The sequence below is a fragment of the Fibroporia radiculosa genome, assembly GCF_000313525.1.
Source record: "Fibroporia radiculosa TFFH 294 genomic supercontigs, scaffold2475, whole genome shotgun sequence".
In the NCBI taxonomy this organism is placed as follows: Eukaryota; Fungi; Basidiomycota; class Agaricomycetes; order Polyporales; family Fibroporiaceae; genus Fibroporia; species Fibroporia radiculosa.
In genome coordinates, this window is record NW_012133349.1 from 22517 (window position 1) to 41320 (window position 18804).

The window sequence follows — 18804 nt, forward strand, 5'->3', positions numbered from 1 at the left end:
ACTGAATGGATCAGACAATAGCGTCCCCACTCAGAAAGTATGATGCTCTCCTTGTCCGAGCCACTGATTCCCCGTATGTACTGATCCGGGCTGTAGGTCGTGTTGCAGTTAAGACTTGGAGATGGGTCCGCAGTGGACGGAGATCGAGCGTGTCATTTGTCCAGGGCCTGTAAGCGACACGGCATTGCATTTTTCTGCTTTCTGTGCGCTACGACTAAAGGTGCTCTGCCTACAATTTATGGTCTACCGCGCGAGGGTGAGTCCGCGATGGGTAGCGCACGACGCGGACTCGACTGACAACTCGGAACGGTGGACGCTGCAGCTTTGTGGCCAGAGCGGTATCGAGACCGTCGTCCTCCACGCTCTGCGCTGGACATCATGTCTCTGCGACAGCTCCGCCAGCACGTCTACCGGACATGTCCAAGTCGTCGGACCACTTCTGCCTCGGGCTCCCATCTGCGCTCGTCGGTGTTCACATGCACATCCCGCCTCCGACGCCGCCTTCGTGTGGTTGCCATCGCAAATGTGCCGAATAGGACAGCGAGTGGCGGCGGCGATGATTGATCCGGCTGAATCGCACTTGCTTCGTTAGCTTGTCTGCCTCTGCAACGGACATGATTAACCTAAAGATAAGAGGCTTTCTCTAAATGGGGTAAAGTACAGTACATTGTGGCCCGTTCACTACGCGTCTGCCTGCCGCCAGCACTGCGCAGCTCCTGATGAGCTCAGGATAGGAGCGACAAGAGAAGAAGAGAGTAGAGAAGAGAAACAGCGCAATAGACTGCACCCCTGATGTGGCTTGTCAGGCTCGATATCCAGTTGAGGCGCATAGTACTTCGAGCTTGGTGCAACAGGCTCTAGGTTTGTGAAGCTTCTGCTCGAAATTTTTGCTTTCGATGATTCCATCATCATCCTTATCTCAGCGCCATGTCTGACAGCGATGTTGATCTTGCTGGCGCTCTACAAGAGTAACTGGATCTAATTTCGGGGATATCAACGCATTTCCAGTAAGTATCCTGTTAAACCATGGGGACATATAACACGAGTCTCATTCTCTGTTTCTTGCTGTTCAACTGAATCTTTGCGTCTATAAATTGTGTGCGAGCTTTGCTCCGACATGTCTTCTATTCTATCTATGGCAACTGGATTTGATTCTGTGTGGGTTGTCTATCATCTGCGACTGTGCATGAAGATGCTTGTAACTTATGATCTATTACCAGGTACCTGAGCAGTGTCTGCATCTGCACATCCTGTGGTGAGGCATCTTTCATGTGCATCTCATGCATTTATATAATATTTGCACAATAGTCCTTGCTGTCTATGACCATCTTATTACCCTCTCCTATGAAGTTGATCTGTTTTGGTTGCATCCTGTACCTGGGGCCACAATTATATTCTTCCTCAATAGGTACTTTCTCCTGTTCAATGTTGTAGTAATTATATTAGACAATATCACTCCTGCCTTGGTGAGTTTTCTTGCTATGCACTCTCATGTCTCTGCACAAACTTATATTATCATCTATGGATTTAGAGGTTTGTCCATTCTATTTAAATTATGATATTGCAATAACAATGACAGCTATCCTGTCATCTATGATCTTCATTTTATTGGGGAAAGTATAATAATAATCAATGCAGTAGGTTTGTCTCACATTTACTTATAATTTGTGCCTATTGCTGAAAAACATGTCTAGTATTTTCTGCTTTACGAACATATGCTATTAGTGGGTCTGATAGACGACCCGCATTACTTGTACTTGTGTTTGGACTTGCAAATATAGCAATTGACATAGTATGTCTCTATCATTTCTGAGGTATGAATATTGTCTCATACTAAGACAGCTGCTTAATTTGAATGTGTCTCATTTCACAAAAATAACTACATTAGCCTACACCACTAACCTGCCAAACACCTATTCAATGAGGTAAGTGTTGATTTTTTATATGCAGTCAATACTAATATCATGTAATATTCAAGAGATGAAGGTGTGCTCCTTGTGCTGATGACTATTATTATGGTACTGATTTCTCTGTAGTATCTATCATGCACATAGTGTTTACTATCATGGCTATTGTTTCTGATACAATTGTCATCCTGATTACCTGGAAGCATACATTCCAATTGGGCTTCAGGTCTCAGTATCCTGGTTTCAAGCAATCCTTAATATCTGTTATCTTCACAGATGGTGACATTTAATTGAGCTACAAAATGGAACTCATGCTAATTTACAGTGTTGTACAGGGACAGTGTACTTTTTGTAAGAGCATTTCAGTATTCTCTTGATTATAATTAGAAAATGATTGGATCCAGAATAAGTCTTGCACTGCAAGTTTTGATGCTTACACTCTATTATGACGGTCAACGAGTCCCAGTCAATATCTTTACACTATTATATATGAATGATTCCTGATATGAACTTTTAGGCTTATTCTGACTATGCAACTCCATTCATCCTCACGTGAGCAATTTTGAACCATGGTTGGGACATGTTTCCAAGTACCCAGTACTTATCTGAACTCCTAGTATACCATATATCCTCATTTCGCGGTTTATGCTCGACCTCCGAATGGCCTCCGAATCTGCACGCACATTGAATACGACGTTCCGCTTCAGTTCTGACAGGCTGCACGCACAGACAATGAGCTTGAACTTCGCGACCAATCTTGTTGGAGACTTGGGTGGACCTCTTGACAGTGGTTTCGTTTTTCCTCCCGATGACGAGTTCGATGCGGATGACTCGCACGAGCTCATTCCGGTGAACTCGGTCATTGAGCTAGCAGACCTTAGCAAGAGAAGGCGGACAGATGAAATAGTAAGTAGCGGAGGCACGCAGTTCTATAAGATTGATCCGAATGCGCAACTGACCGCTCATATATAGCTGCACGAAGGTGCTAACACTAATAATGCGACAACTCCCGACATTGCTAGGCATTTGCATTGGGGGACGGCGCATTCATGTGACTAGCGCGTTATTAAGTCATTGTGATGTAGTCATATATTAATATCTATTCTTGGGGATCCATTTGCGCGGGATTGAAATAGTCGCGGACAACATAAAATTGGACAAGTAGAATTTTTGTCCAGAACTCATAGTTCAAGACAGCAGACATCACTGTGTCGGACACTGTGCGCATGAGTATTTCGCGAGAGCACGAATGGCCATTCATTTATAAACAGCTGTCCTGAGATGTCCTGAGATACGAACACGCCTGACGAGACACTCGTCCCTCGAAACTGATAAAAAGCCAAAGTTGACTTACGTACAGTTAACCCCAGTCTGCGCGGCCGTTTGGCAGCGACTGCCAGGTATGCTGCTAATTGCCTTGCTGTGAGTATAGCATGTCATACCTGCGCTTCAATGTACGTATCAAACCATTCCCTTCATGCTGCGCATTGTCGTTTGTGATAGTAGACATCGAACACTAGACAATTGAGCCTCACCACGTATTCCCAGCGATGCACGTACAACGCACTCGATAGTCGTTCACGAGTAAACCATGAGTATCTACAAAGTTCGAGAAACCATTGCCGACTACGAAACAAGCACAAGAACACCGTGTTGAGAGATCATCGTATCGCCGGTATATTTCGACTAGGAAGAGACGGTATGCAATTTGACAAGTAGTGTATTTACTCAGAGCTTGTAATTCATCATTGATGTCACATATTGCTGTGTCGAACATTGTACTCTTGAGCGTTTCAAAACAGCAGAGAGGAAGGAGCGGGCCATTGGCGGAACGGCTATCCTGGACCATGGGCACAGATGAGAGACTTTTGCGTCTTACTCACAAGTACCAGATCACCGTACTGCGCGATATAGCCCTTTGTCATATCAAGGCTTATCTTTCGGAAACGCTTGAAGAACACCAACGAGTCATGAAAAATGGTGTGTCAATGAGCGGTTGGCATGATACGGAACCTGCTTTGCAGCGATCGCTCCCGTAAACTGATATCTTCCGAAAGTGCGCCGGAGGTTTACAAAAACACCATCCCTTGTCGGGGATGCTTTGTGCGTATGAGACTTGAATCATAGCAGACAACAAGTGTGCAATGAGAACGACGGGAAAAAGGGATGAGCCGTGGAGTCTGGGACTCGACGTTGGACTCCTGTACAGAACGTGTTTCCTTGAGCCACGACCTTATCGCTCCCCTTAACGTCACCAATCATTCCCTCCACCGTGAAAATACGGAGAACGACAGGACTTGAAGGCGTGGCGTGCAGGGGTGCTTCGAAATAAGAGAAAGACATATATCGGGCACAAAAATGACACTGGGAACATAGGGGGAGTAGCAGATATGACGCGGGTGGGCGTACATATGCGGATTGCGCAGCGGTAGCGCTTCTTTTCCTAACCATGACGCAAGCATAGGCCACACACCATGTTTAGGCCTGGCAGGGGTCTGCCGCCGCCATGACGTCGGATGGTGAAGCTCAGGTGTCGCAAAGGCATCAGCAAGCATAGAACATACACAGCAGCCCTATTCCGTGTGATTTGAAGATGGAGGACCAGCAACCGCAGCCAGTGGAGGCGGAGAGGTGCGTGCAAACACGGAAAACGCGGAATGATGGTCAAGTGGAGGAACAAGAAACGCGGATCGACGTCCAAGAAGAGGTGTGGGACGTGGGGGAAAAGATCCATGATATGGATGTAACAATCGAGTATATGACCAAGGATTTGCAGGACATTGAAGCGGAATTGCGGGAAAGAGGCGAGCAACCAGATATGGCCGTGGTCGATGCAGTGGGGGAGTATGTACCTGCGGGTTAGCTTTGGGCGGCGACAATCGAATCTCACGCTGTGAAAGTAAGTGAGATATGGGGCGCACCTGCTTGGCCCTCTCTTGTCTGTGCTGCATCTCGGTTTCAATTCTCTGCATCCTTCCACACGGGATACGCTTGAAGCCCGCATCGTGACCCGTCCCTCTCGGAACCGCCCCGGGAGGAACTTCCATAAGTCTGACCGACCTGAAGGTGCTGCAGCGCGCACTGGTGCCGGAGTGCAAGGTGGACAGTGAGGTGACTTTGAACAGGACGAGATGGCATTGGCGGTCACGGCGCTCGTGAAGGACGATGGATGCCGCGAGAAGGACAAGCGCGGCTTTGCAATGTTGTACCTGCACCTGTTCGACGGGCGTGGTGAGCTGTGCGGGCGAGTGAAGAGCGGGCAAGAAAGCATGTCTGTCCCGCTTGTTCTACGAAAACTCTATCATCTCGCGTCTCCTCTCGCTTGCATGATCTCGTGTGCTGAGAGTGTCAATAGTGTATACAGAGGAATGCATCAGACGCACGGCCCGTAGAGTGCACGAAGTGGCTATTTCCTGTGATCGGTGTTGAGAGAGTTGCCATTTGTGAGAGATCAGAAGACATAGAGCAGGCGAATTATATCTGAGATCAAATTGCGAGGATTTGGGTACGCCAGCCACAGGGAGCCCAGGCTGGCAGGCAGTCGTGGTGGTGGATAGTGACGAGCGAACCCGCCGGGCGTGCGCTAATAGTCGTCGGCGCCTTAGTAAGAGACAACTGTATCTTTTCTCCCCCTCCTCGGTCCTCGGGGCATCCACCCCCTCTAGCTTCCGAAGGATTTATATCCGCTCTTGCTATCTGCCACCAGTCTCGTTGACGCGGTCATTTGGCTCTTAACCCCGTAAGATCATCTCCGAGTCGCCCACTGGACCCGGTGGCAGGCTTCGCCTCACTTGACGTCCTCTGTGTCCTTAGTCCTATTTGCACTTGGTCTGTACCACAGGCCGTCCGGCGCGCGTCATAAATCTCATTTTACAGTTCAATAGGGTGCGTGCATCTCCCTTTCTAGCGCTTTCGTTCTATCTGTGCTCTCCTCTCGTCCTCACTTGCAGGCCTCGACGTCCTACCTTCACCCCCCATCGAAACGATCAACCCGCATATGCGGTCCAGGTTTGTGTGTGTGTCGACGCTCACCGCCAAATACGCCTCCGTCACATTTCCTTACTGTTTGCCTTTGCTCTCCCCTCGCTCTCGTAGGTGTTCGCCCCCGCGCCGACTTCGGCCACCGCGACTCCAAAGCTGTCAGCCACTCTGGCGCACAGTGTATGCAGTGGTCGCTTGCTCTGAGACTGTCCATCCGTCTACATCCACAACAAATGGGCTGTGACACCGCTTCCATCGCGCTCAACAGAGCGTGTCGGGTTATGAAGCAGACAATATTAATCTGCCTCGGTATCTGCTTGCGTCGCTATGTCTACGTTAATACATAACCTCCTCGCCACAGTGTGCTCAGCAAACAGAGCATACGACGTGAGCGCGCCGCGTCTCCCGCAGCTATTAGTCTGCCAGATGGAGTCTGTCCACACTCCGCGTGGTGTACCTCCTGAAACATGTTGCGTTCGGAAGGTGCGGTGCTTTTGTGAAATTTGAGTCGACGCGACGCTGTTCTTACTAGTACAAGTCAAATGATGGCCTCACCGGATGAGAATTTGTCGCGCGTCGGAGGAAAGTCACATTGACCACGCGGCGGGAACTTGATTGACATCCACGTCGGCTGGCGGTCGATGCCCTGACCCTGATCAACTTCCATCTGGCGATCCCCTCGTTCGCTAGATCTTCTCGACGCTCTTTGTTTCCCATCTGCACCACAACACGACCGCCACGCGTCTGTGACTCTGCCACTCTATCGTCCTCCTCCTGCATCCCCGCTCCCTCAAACGTCCGACTCTGCCGTTCGTCCTTCTCGCGCTTTTACCTCGTTCACGGGTACTCTCCTCTCGCCCTTGCTCGCTGATCTCGATCGACGTCCTACCTCTTCCCCTACCCATTGAACCATTGCGAGGGCGATTTGTGCACGCGAAGCGTAGTACTTTCCAGCTCAGCGCGATGTGCCCGTCCGTCGTCATGAGGCTGCAGTTGAGCGGAGATGGCCTCTGGTGAGCTGCCATCGGGATCCAACTGGTGTGAACTTCCCTAGATAGCACCGGAGTTGATATGATAGCGTCCCTAGAAAGTCCGATGGTGAGTCAAGGCCTTGACTTAAGATGTCGGTGCTCGCCCGATCGTACACGCAGTGAAGACGACGCAAGTTGGAGTTGCGCGCACGATTGACATTATCCATGGGTTGAAATGACCACGCTCTTGTGAAAAATAACTCAAAGATGCGCATTGCCACTGACCCTGTCAATCTTTTGATTTTTTTGATTTTGCGCAGCCATGGTTTCCATTCAAATAACCATAACCTCATGATCCTGTCAAGATCGAAACTCGACGGAGTCATTTTTCCTATGAGTTTGCGCTGAAACATTGCCCCGATAGCATCATTCGCCATATTTCATTAATCTCTATCTATGACAGAAACATCAGTCCCGCAGTTCTGTCATAAATCGCGCATATATAATTCCACGGACACTAGTGCACTTCTGGTAGGCGGGTATTCATATCACCGTAGCACACAAACTTCAATCACTTGGTGTTCTAGACCTTCGTGTCTGCGGCTCTTGCGCGGGCGCTCTCCTAGTATGTCTTCCATCACATACATGGTGAATTCAGTTGATACAGTGTGAGCTGTCTACCGCTTATAATGACAAAAAAACACACATAACTTACAGTCTACCAGAAGGCACCTGAATAATATTTGCTCCTATGCATCCTCTGGTGTGGAATCTTCCATATGTATTATTGCATGTTTATGGAATACTCACACAACAGCCCTCACTATCTATGAATATCTGATCACCTTCTTTCTTGAATTTGATTTATTCTGGCTGCATCCTGTATCTGGGGCCACAATTGTGTTTCTTCTCAATAGATATCTACTCTTGTTTACTGCTGTATTGGATATGCTGAGCCTTGTTTTATCTACTGGCATGGTGGGTTCTTTCACTATATACTCTTATCTTTCTGTTGATGCTTATATTATATGGATAGAGGTTTGTCTGCAATATTCCATTTATGACATCAAAAGACTCAAAATGGTTAGCTGTGGAGCTATGCTCATTGTTGCAGATGTTATGGGATTTGCAGTGGGGCTTGTGGGAGCAGGTTTGTTCTGCACTTTGACCTCTATCTATTGCTGAGTATCTCATGTGCAGTATTTACTGCCCTACGAACATATGCAATAAGTGGGCTTGATAAAACACTTGCATTGATTGTGCTTCTGTTTGGGCTTGTGCCTGTGGTAGTTGATGCAGTATGTCTCAATTGTTGCTAGGGTATTAGCTCACTGTTATGTAAAACAGTATGGATATGTAAAAACATCTCCTGCTGTATATGCAGAGAACAACACCATGACATGTGGAACAAGCATTTACATGTCAGCTTCTCTTTATTTTGAGTAAGTTTTAGAATATACACACACAAAATCTTCATTAATGCATATTCACATTAAACAGATGTACATGTTTTATCAGACATGGTTAATATGATGCTAACTTCTTTGCAGTAACTGTTATAAGTTTAGTGTCTACCATTATTTCCAATGCAATGGTCATTATTATTACTTGGAAGCATACACTTAAATCAGGCTTTGTATCTCAAACTCATAGATTCAAACAATCTCTTATCTTAATTTTTTTTAGAGATGGTGAGTTTCTGTTCAGTAATTTGATAGATTCATGCTGACTAAAGAACCTATGCAGGAACAATATACTTTTTGTGAGACCAGTCACTATTTTCATTGTTTTTGAGTAGAAATGAGACCACTGCTATACTCAGAATAAACCTTGCATTGCAGATTGCAGCACTTATATTCATGTATATGAGTGAAGATAAATCAGTAAGTTCTTGATGATTCTAACTCAATCATTTCCAACCTTAATACATTTAGGTTATGGTTCAATATGCAAATGTGTTCATGGCCATGTGAGTAACTTACTAGTATATAATCTTGAGCTGAATATACTTCAAATACTCAATCCTCATCTACTTCTCTACTAGGGTACCTTATATCCTCATCTCACGGTTCATGTTCAACCTTCGAATTGCCTCTGAATCTGCGCGGACTTCAAATGATTCTTCCGGGGTCATGGGGGAAGACACGGAACTACATGTACAGACAATGAGCATAAACTTTGCAACAAGTTTTGTTGAAGATATGGGTGGACCTCTTGACTATGGTTTGCCTTCACCCGCAGATAATGAGTTCCACGTGGATGCGGACGACTCATCTGAGCCAATTCACGGTAGTTTGACAGCAGACGCGAATATCGAGCTAGTTAATCTTAGACAAGAAAAGCAAGCGTACAAAATGGTAAGTAAGAAGAGCACGTTCACTGGCGCTACACGATGGACTCCGATACTTAACTGCTCACACACAGCTGCACAAAGGCATGAACGCCAACGATGCGTAACTTCTGGATTTCACCATCCAAGCAGTCGACTTGAGCACATTCTAGTGAGATGAATTCAATTTGCCACGTAGCCATACGCTAATACCCATGCATCTCAGTCTCGTACTAGTTCCAGCGCGTCGTGCAAGCCATTGACTGCCCCAAAATAATAGTGATCGCTATCGAGTATTCCGGCGAGAAGACTATTTATTGAAGAGTTGGCGATGGTGAATACCATCATGTTGGACATTCATCAGTTGATCCTATATGCCCACAAACATACTCGTTCTCACTTAATATCCACCCACTTACTATATCGCGCCATGATTATGATACTTCAGATCTCCTCCATTTTGCCCTCCTTAGGAATTATCAACTAATCGCACGAGAAGCTCGACGGGGGTTTCGAGCGGAGGTTTATGCAGCACGGACAAATGGGCCCCGGCAGATTGGACAATAACATATGTGGTCAGGATGAAATTACATGAATGAAAGACTCGACCATGCAAGCACATATGTCAACAGAGAGGGTGCAAAAAAACAATGATATGCAACAGGCAAGACGAACCCAGTCGGCATGAGCTCCTTTATCTTCTTGAAGCTCACAACAGCTCGCGTACTTGTCGGTCCCATTTCGTGCTGTACGACAACTTGATTCGGTATTCGTCTCGCCTCTATTCTCGCTAATATTACCGCTTATACTCATAGCGTATACAAAGAAAGAATCTGACGCACTAGAAGTTTTGGACATTGCCTGCCTATCTGTGGACATCAGTCTCTAAGATCCATGGCCGGTGCTGAGTAATTTGTGAGAGGTCCAAGCGTACTCAGAGTCGAGATACGAGCCTGAGATATGCAGTCGCAGAGAGCCAAGCGAAGGTTGTTTGTAATTGTTGGCGCGAAGTCTTAGATCCAAGCTGATCCAAGTGGCAGAGGGCAACTTCGCGCGTCCTCGGGTTCATTCACTTTCTGTAGCTCTTCTAGAATCTGAAGAGTTTTGTTCATCTTGTGCTGTCTGCTGCACTATCGCTGACACACTGTTGTCTGTTCCCTTGCTTGCAGGACTGGAGCCTGCCTCTCACCCCTGTCCTGACATCTTGTCTCTCGTCTGCCCACAGCGCGTTCGTCGCGTTGGACTCTAGTAGTACGACTTAACATCGAGCCGTTTGTCTTTCTGCTTGTGCTTTTACCTGATTACCTCTCACCGACCTCAATCAACGTCCTACCTTTACGAAAGCCTGACCCCTTACGTAAATGGTCTAGTATGCGTACGTCCACATGAACCGCCAGGTTCGTCTGGGCCACATTTTCCTTCCGTTCACTTTCGCTCTTCCCTCACACTCTCAGGTGCCCATCCCCGCGTTCACGTCTCTGCATGTGCCAATCTTGGGCCGCCTTGACTCTAGCTCGTTTGCTGTTAACTCCTCTGTTGCTGTTAACTCCTCTGTTGCTGTTAACTCCTCTGTTGAGCTGGCATCGGCATCAATATCCAACTGATGGGAACATATCCTAGATAGCACTCAAGTGAGAGGACACGACGTCGGCGCAGCGAGCTCCATGCACGGCGAAGACAGTGCGAATTGCACTTGAGTCCAGACATCAAATGCCAGACCACATTCTCAGTAGTTTGGAGTGCTTGTTACGCTGTGCTGCTGTTAGCACAGGACTATCCTTTGATGCGACACCAATGTATTACTGATTGTCATCTAAGTACCTATTGTCTTCGCCGGATTGCAGATAACTACCGAGTTTGTGGGCTGGCGTGTACTTCGCGTTTGAAAAGTGGGGGTTTGGGATGCACCCTCATCCTCTCTACGTCTTCTGATTTTGGTTTTCACATCTCCATGGCTACCACTTCAACGACCTTGCCATAGTATCATCATAACAGTGTTGAACAAGACTCGAGTGAGCTGGTCTCTCCATGGCGCCCGAATCAATGAACATTCATACCTGATATCTCGGTATGTCAGCTCCAACGCCCATAGATCTGTTGTTGATACAGACAAGGTGATATACGGATGTTGGTTATACATCTAGCTGCAGTGATCTGCAACAGACACACTGATATTATCATAGTGCCTCCAAACCACGCATATATAACACCATGGATGCCAGTGCTTCTCTGATAAGCAGCTCGTTAAACCACTGTAGCATACAAAATCCCCATCACTTGTTTTTCAGCTGAGCCTTCACATCTGCAAGTTTTGAGCACATATTCTCTTGACATGTCTTCTGTTACATCTTTGGTAACTTTTGTGAATACACTGTAAGTTGTCTCCACTCATGCCTACATGAGGACATACATGACTTACAGTCTACACAAGGTATCTAGACAATATATGTGCCTGTGCAGTATTTGGTGTGTAACTTTCCATGTGCATTATCATATATTTATGAAACATTGGTATAATGATAGCCCTCACTATCTATGAATACATCATCACCTTCTCTCTTGAAGTTGATCTATTCTGGCTACATCCTGTATCTGGAGCCACAATTGTATTCATCCTCAATAGATATCTACTCTTGTTCAGTGCTGGATTGAGTGTGATGGCTTTTTCTTTTGTTACTATTGAAGTAAGTTCTCTCACTATGCATTTTCATCTTTCTATAAAAACTCATATTGCATGGACAGAGGTTTGTTTGCAATAAACCAATCATGATGTAATAGTACTCATTGGGGTTAGCTGTCATGTCGTGCTCATTGTAGAATATATTGTTGGATTTGCAGTAGTGCTTGTTGGAGCAAGTATGTTCTTTACATTGATCTCTGTCTACTACTAAGTATATCGTTTGTAGTGCTTAATGTCCTACGAGCATATGCTATGAGTGGATATAATAAACCACTTGCAGTACTTGTGTTTCTATTTGGATTTGTGCCTTTGGCAGTCAATATAGTGTGTTCCATTCTTTCCTAGGATTTGAATGTGCTCTCATGCTAAAGCAGTATGGATATGGAAAATCATCTTCTACTTTAGTTGCAGTGAACAACATAGTGATATGTGGGAGATTCATCAATGACTTTCTTGCTTTTGAGTAAGTGTCAGAATTTGCATGTATAGAATCATCATTAATATTCCTTGATATACAACAGATGTAAGCAATGTATCAGGCATCACTAATATGATACTAATTTCTCTGTAGTTACTATTATAACCTCAGTATCTGTCATAATTTCTGATGTAATTGTTATTATTGTTACCTGGAAGCACACACTTCAATCAGGCTTGATATCTCAAAATTATAAAATCAAAAAATCTCTTATATCAATTATCTTCATAGATGGTAGGTTTCTATTTGTGTAATCAAATAATTTTCAATTGAAGAACTTATACAGGAACAATATACTTTATGTGAGATTAATCACTATTTTCATTGTTTTTGAGTAGGGGTAAAACAACTACTATATCCAGAATAAATGTCACATTGCAGATTGCACAACTGATATTTATTCAGGATACATCAGTAAGTTCTCAATAATGTTTTTTAATTCCATCATTCCTGACCAAGACATATTTAGGGGGCTCTGGCTGGATATGCAAATCCATTTCTGAACATGTAAGTAACTTGCAGAATCTTGAGCTGAACATAATATTCATCCAGTTCTTCATTAGTATACCTTATATCCTCATATCACGATTCATGCTTAACCTTCGAATTGCGTCCGAATCCGCACGCACTTCACACCCTTCCTCCGGGTTCATTGCTGAAGAATTGCATGTACAGACAATCAGTGCAAATTTTGTAACGAGTCTCATTGGAGACATGGGTGGACCCCTTGGCCATGGTCTCCTTTTACCCACAGACAATGAGTTGCGTGTGGGTGAGGATGACCTGTTCGAGCCGATTCGTGACAGGCAAACAGCCAATGAGAATATCGAGCTAGTACATGTTAGATGGGAAAGACAGGGAGATGAAATGGTATGTATAAAGAGCACACTCACTGTATGATTGGTCCCAATACACAACTAACTGCTCATGTATAGCTGCAGGAAGACACTAACATTGGCATTGTTTAACTCCTGAATACTGTCAATCTAAGCGACCGGGTCGAGTGCGTTCAGCGTAATCAGGTCACATAGCTATATGTTAATGCCCGTTCTTCTAGTAATGTATGACAATTTTATTCGATATTTATCTTGCATTATCCTCTCCTCTATATGACCACTTAAATTTGATGTGTACCAAGGATTGAACGCACTGAAGGTTTGGTCACTGCCCGCCTGTGGGGTGATAATATGCCGGCATCTTAGGGCTGGCGTTGAGTGGTTTGTGAAAGATTCGAAGACATCAAATGGGCACAATGAGCATAGAGTCGAGATGTGGGATCATATTGCGCACTCCAGCTCCAGCTGCAGGGAGCGCCGCCAGATGATAGGATTTAAGATTGTCTTGAGGCGGGATGTCGGTAGTTGCCGGTCTATCATCCAACGGCGAAGGGCGACTTCACGCATCCTCGCAGTATTCACCTCCTTCCGAAGGGTTTGGTATCAAGTGCAGCGTGCCGCAGTCTCATTGGCGTGGTCACTCTAACTCTCAATTCTATCTGGCCCGCCTGCCCACGCGTCCCTCGCCCACTGGACCTTGGCCTCCTCTTCACTCCTGTCCTCGATGTCCTCTATCTCCTGTCTGATTCTGCACCACGACACGTCCTCCGCGCGTCGTGACTCCACATTCCAGCTCCATCAAATGCAGGAATCTGCCGTTTGTCCCGTCCGATGGTCCACGTCGCTCCATCGATGTGCCCATATGTGTCTACGGTCTCCGCCGACGCCGTCTGCGTGTGGATGCCGTCACGAATATAGCAAGTCGGAGCTATAGCGAGTTGTGCATGCACCGTGGTAGCGAGGTGTGAGGGGATCAGCGACGACCGAATCCGGAAGGCGGGCGGAGGTAGCAGTGTGAACAATGACTGCGTCTGGTCATTTGCGAAAGCTCAGATACTCGTCTCAGGGGCGGGCACAGCCTCGTGCGCGGCGCTGCTTTTGGATAGAAGACTAGTTAAATGTTGGTACGGTCAGAGGGAGGCGTTGGCATTGGGCCCGCGCGGTGGTTATGGCACTGCTACGAGCTCACACCCATGCGACGGGGCCACAGGCACCAACGAGCAAGCACCGCCGTTCGTTTCATACGTCCATGCTGGGCCTTCGTCTGTCCTTGTCCTTATCGTCCAAAGATAACCGCCATGCGTGGTGCGAGACGCCACGCACGCCGTGCTAGGGCCCACCGCAGCTGTGGTCTCCGCTAGGACCGTAGGTTGATGAGGCCTGGGGCGCCACCTTCGAGATATAAATTCCCCCGCGCGTCGCTTTCTCTTCTCCCCATTGTCCGAGCTACACTCAAGGCGCTCGTTTTCGTCATGCACATTCCCTGCGCAGCCTTCACCCACTTACACCCGAACCTTCCTACTGCAATCGTCACTCTCTGGTACACGTACTACACATCGTGAGGTGTTCTTGGGATTTCGTACGCTCGCGTTGCTAACGTATCCAGCCCCCGTCGCTATGGCCCTGGTCTGAGTCAGTCGCGGCCTTCGCCTGCCCAGCTGGACATCTGTGCCGAACACATACCGGTTCCCTAACGCAATTTCAGGCGCGGATACCCACGAGCGTTGATTAAGCGTATGTCCAAGTCTACGTAGACTGGTCGATCGGACGTGGAGAAGGGCTGACGGAGCTATTCCAGACACGGTGGAAACGTGGTGCCCACCGCTCAGCGCTGAGCTGCCCATGTTATCTGTTTCCTCTGGCACGAGGGAATGTGGCGTCGAGGGCAGGAACGCATCCAGCCGGATTCGGAGACATTGACGCATTCATCGTGTAGAGTGAACGGGATCGTGATTAGTCCGCTTTGATGTGGTTCGTTCCTCCACGCTTTACATCAACTCACGCCGCTTTGTTCTTTGCCGCTTTAGCTGTGGCGAGTATAGCCTCCGTGGACAGGACTTGGGCTCTCTTCTACTGCTACGCGCATGCTGTCGACACCCCCCTTCTCTCCCAACACATGCTATACTGGGACTTCACTGAACGATGTCGTATCTGCCCTACTCTACACCTCAACATAGGCGTACAGGACACAGCAGTTATGTATCTCCGTTGCATCCTATCTCCTGACAAACAACTGGCTGCTCTGTCCACGATGTCATCGTCACCATCCGCATTTAAGCCTTTTCGTGGACTTCATCCCCAGCTTCTGCGTGGCTGCGTGCGTGCAGGACACAACTGCCATACATCTCCATCGTATCCTGGCCCTGGAGTGTCTTCCCTTACTTCCACCGCTATGTCCACGGCATTGTTATCGCTATCGGCGGACTCCGTCTCCAGCTTCGTGGATGTTTTTACCGTCTTCTGAACAATCACTGTCGTCGGCTTTTGCTAAGGATCATTACCAAGAAGCTCTCTTATGTAATCGCTGAACCCTAGGGTATTGGGGCCCTCTAGCTTCTCGGTGGGTTCATTATTACCACCATCGAAATGCACAATGGTGTATCGGAAGAGATACACTATTCCTCAATTTCACTGCATCAAACCAGAAGATGTTCGAGCGCAATGAACCCAGAGTACATCTAGTTACCTTCTTCAAGACCAGCTCGCTGCCAGAAAACCCTATGGTCGCATTTCCGCCCCACGATCTAGCCCACCCCCGGTCCTCCTGGAATGCTTGCGTGCTCAGGCACCCTCACTTCACTCGCGGGAATGTTTATAGTGTAGTGACAGTTTGGTGATAGGACGCTGCGCGGAGGGATGGCATGAAGTTAGTCCCGGTCGCTTGTACCACATCTCCATATTGTAAACCAGAAAGAATATGTATACTTGCACATTACGGCGCGTGTTTTTTGCAACTTGCGCGTTCGTGTAGCGCCCTCGTCCTCCTGGCCAGAAGAGTGCTCGCCTTTTGAGACGCTGGAGATACGCAGCAACGCTCGTTTGTATTATATCTGTGCCAATGGCATCTACGATCGTACGTATTGGAATGCTCAGAGGAGATCGAACGGACAATCGAACGATGCGGCTATAGTCTCCAAGATGCCGCTGTGGATGTCTTTGATCTTGTATTTGACGCGCAAGAGACCCTCAATGGCCTTCAGAGAAACCCGGCGCCGTTCGTGGTACAGGTACATATGCGCACTGGCAATCTGTCCCTCCCGGTCTGCGCGAGGCTGGCGCAGAGAAAGCGCCCCCATCTACACCCCCTGTGTTTACCGCCTCTTTTGGCCTGGGGATCGGCGAGAATATTGCAGAACACGCCCGAGCACTCGTACAATATCGACCTGTGCACGCAGAACGCGGTACTGCTCGCGTTCAGGACGATGCTGCCATCCTCTAGCCAGAACTTCCCCCAATGAGTTGGCATTGGCGTCCGACTGACGCTAGTGTTTCTTAGGTGGCCACTTCAGAGGACATAGGGGCCGTAGCAAGACTTAAAATCAAGATCGCTGGTGTGAGAGAGGAATGCATTTTCGAAGCGCACGCACAGTGTTTATATAAACATATTATGCGACCGTCAGCACTTCCAGTGGTCATCTACTGTACATTACCGATCGTGCTTATCGTCCTGATCGAATTGCAAACAGCTGCTGGGAGATCTGCCCACATTATTACAAATCCGTTTCATGATCGTGTTGCTTGCTTGCAACATAATGTTCCTCAACCTGACTGTCTAGATAAAAGAATTTCAGGAGTCGGTGCAGTGCTGGTGTCTATCCCATCGTACTATACATGAGCAATTAGCCAAGTGTCCGGACCAAGCATGAGCTCTCACTGCTTACTGTTTCATATCTTTGTCTTCCTTCACTGAGATCCGCGAGCTCGATGTCCTCGCCAGTCCTGAGAATTAAACGAATCGGCTCGGACGATTTGGAGTCATCCTCCTCAATCAAGAACTCTCCAGTCGAAGTAAAAGTCAGACCGTAATCAAGGGGACCACCCAAGTCTCCGACAAGACTAGTCGCAAAGTTCAAGCTCGCCGTTGGCACATGCAATTCATCCGAATTGGACCAGGAGGAGAGACTTGAATTGCGGTTGGATGCGGAGGCGATTCGAAGGTTGAGTATGAATCGTGAGATGAGGATATATGGTATACTAACAGAGCGGATGAGTAATTGAAACGGGATCCGACGGAGATCATGAGTACCACTCACACGTTCCCAAATGCGAATACATAGCCGGCGGAATCCTATAAGTGTCCCATCAGCAATAACTCAGGGTCTGAATGTGTGAGTATTGACGGATATTCCATTGCCCTGATACAGAATTATGAGCCCTAAAATCTGCAATGTGAGGTTTATTCTGAACACAATGATTAATCTACTGTGTCAAGAAATATCAAAATTCAGAAATGATCTTACAGAAAGTATGCTGTACCTGTAACATTTTTTCAATTAAAATAAGCATATCTAATGGTTTGATTGAATGTGTACCATCTCTGAGAACAATCAACACTAAAGATGGTTTGAATCCATGATGTTGAGACATCAAAACTGACTGAAAGGTATGCTTCCAGGTAATTGCAATAACAAGCATATCAGAGATGATGGTCAATGCTGAGCATGCAAGAGACCCTAGAGAGAAATTAGAATTTAGTCTTATAATAACTTTTGCCACTAGTAGAGTACTTGCATCTGTTTGTATCAAGTGATGTCAGTGAGTATTCTGGTAAAAAGTCTTGAACACTAACTTGAACAAGACAGGAAACGACATAGATGAGTGTGTTCCACATGCCATGGAAATATTTTCCATAAATACATGGGGAGACAAAGTTATGTCAATATACTGCCTTTGTGTAAGAGTATGCCAACAATGCCATGAAGATTGTAACACACCACATTTATGATCACAGATGCAAGCCCAAATATGAGTACAAGAAATGCAAGACCTTTACGTGGTGCATTTACAGCATATGTCCGCAGAGCAGAAAATGCTTTGTATGAAGCATTCAGTAATGAATAGAGCTGAAAGTGAAAGAAAGACAAACATGCTATAATCACCATTGCTGAAATTTCCACAATACATAGAAGAACCAGCATGGTCTCACAGATAATCATGTTTAGTAATGTAATGTTATAACAAAGATGTTACAGACACACCTCTACTCCACAGTAATGTAGATTTTCACAGGGAGAGAAGAGTGACTGGTGAGAGAACTCACCAGGGCAGCAGTGAAAGGAATAACATCCAGTATCATCATTACAGCAATGAACAAGAGTAGGTATCTGTTGAGGAGAAATATAATCGTGGCCCCGGATACAGGACGCAACCAGAATAGATTGACTTCAAGAGACAAGGTGATCATGTGTTCGTAAATGGCAAGAGCTATGTGCTGATACGTCATAAATGCACAATATGCACTTGTAAAGTTGCGTACCACAAGACGCGCAGACAGAGAATCGGTTTAGGTACCTTGCGGCAGGCTGTAAATTACGAGTATCTTCTCGCATAATAATGGGTGGTGAACAACTCACACTACATCGACTAAAGCCATAGGCGGAATAGTGGAGGGGGTGGGGGGGG

General features: G+C 46.7%; 3 protein-coding genes across 3 annotated transcripts; all 3 read left to right on the forward strand.

Annotated features, from left to right (window-relative positions):
• Positions 1-2567: 2567 nt before the first annotated feature.
• On the forward strand, positions 2568-2966 carry FIBRA_03922 (uncharacterized protein; the record flags this gene model as incomplete). The annotated part of the gene is made up of 2 exons (XM_012325744.1): positions 2568-2813; positions 2880-2966. The coding sequence occupies 2 exons, from the start codon at positions 2568-2570 to the stop codon at positions 2964-2966; spliced, it is 333 nt and encodes a 110-aa protein (XP_012181134.1).
• A 1447-nt stretch (positions 2967-4413) lies between these two features.
• FIBRA_03923 (uncharacterized protein) lies at positions 4414-4770 on the forward strand (the record flags this gene model as incomplete). The annotated part of the gene is made up of 2 exons (XM_012325745.1): positions 4414-4437; positions 4501-4770. The coding sequence occupies 2 exons, from the start codon at positions 4414-4416 to the stop codon at positions 4768-4770; spliced, it is 294 nt and encodes a 97-aa protein (XP_012181135.1).
• Positions 4771-9024: 4254 nt separating this feature from the next.
• FIBRA_03924 (uncharacterized protein) lies at positions 9025-13314 on the forward strand (the record flags this gene model as incomplete). The annotated part of the gene is made up of 5 exons (XM_012325746.1): positions 9025-9216; positions 12752-12760; positions 12816-12853; positions 12910-13216; positions 13282-13314. The coding sequence occupies 5 exons, from the start codon at positions 9025-9027 to the stop codon at positions 13312-13314; spliced, it is 579 nt and encodes a 192-aa protein (XP_012181136.1).
• Between the last annotated feature and the right edge of the window lie 5490 nt (positions 13315-18804).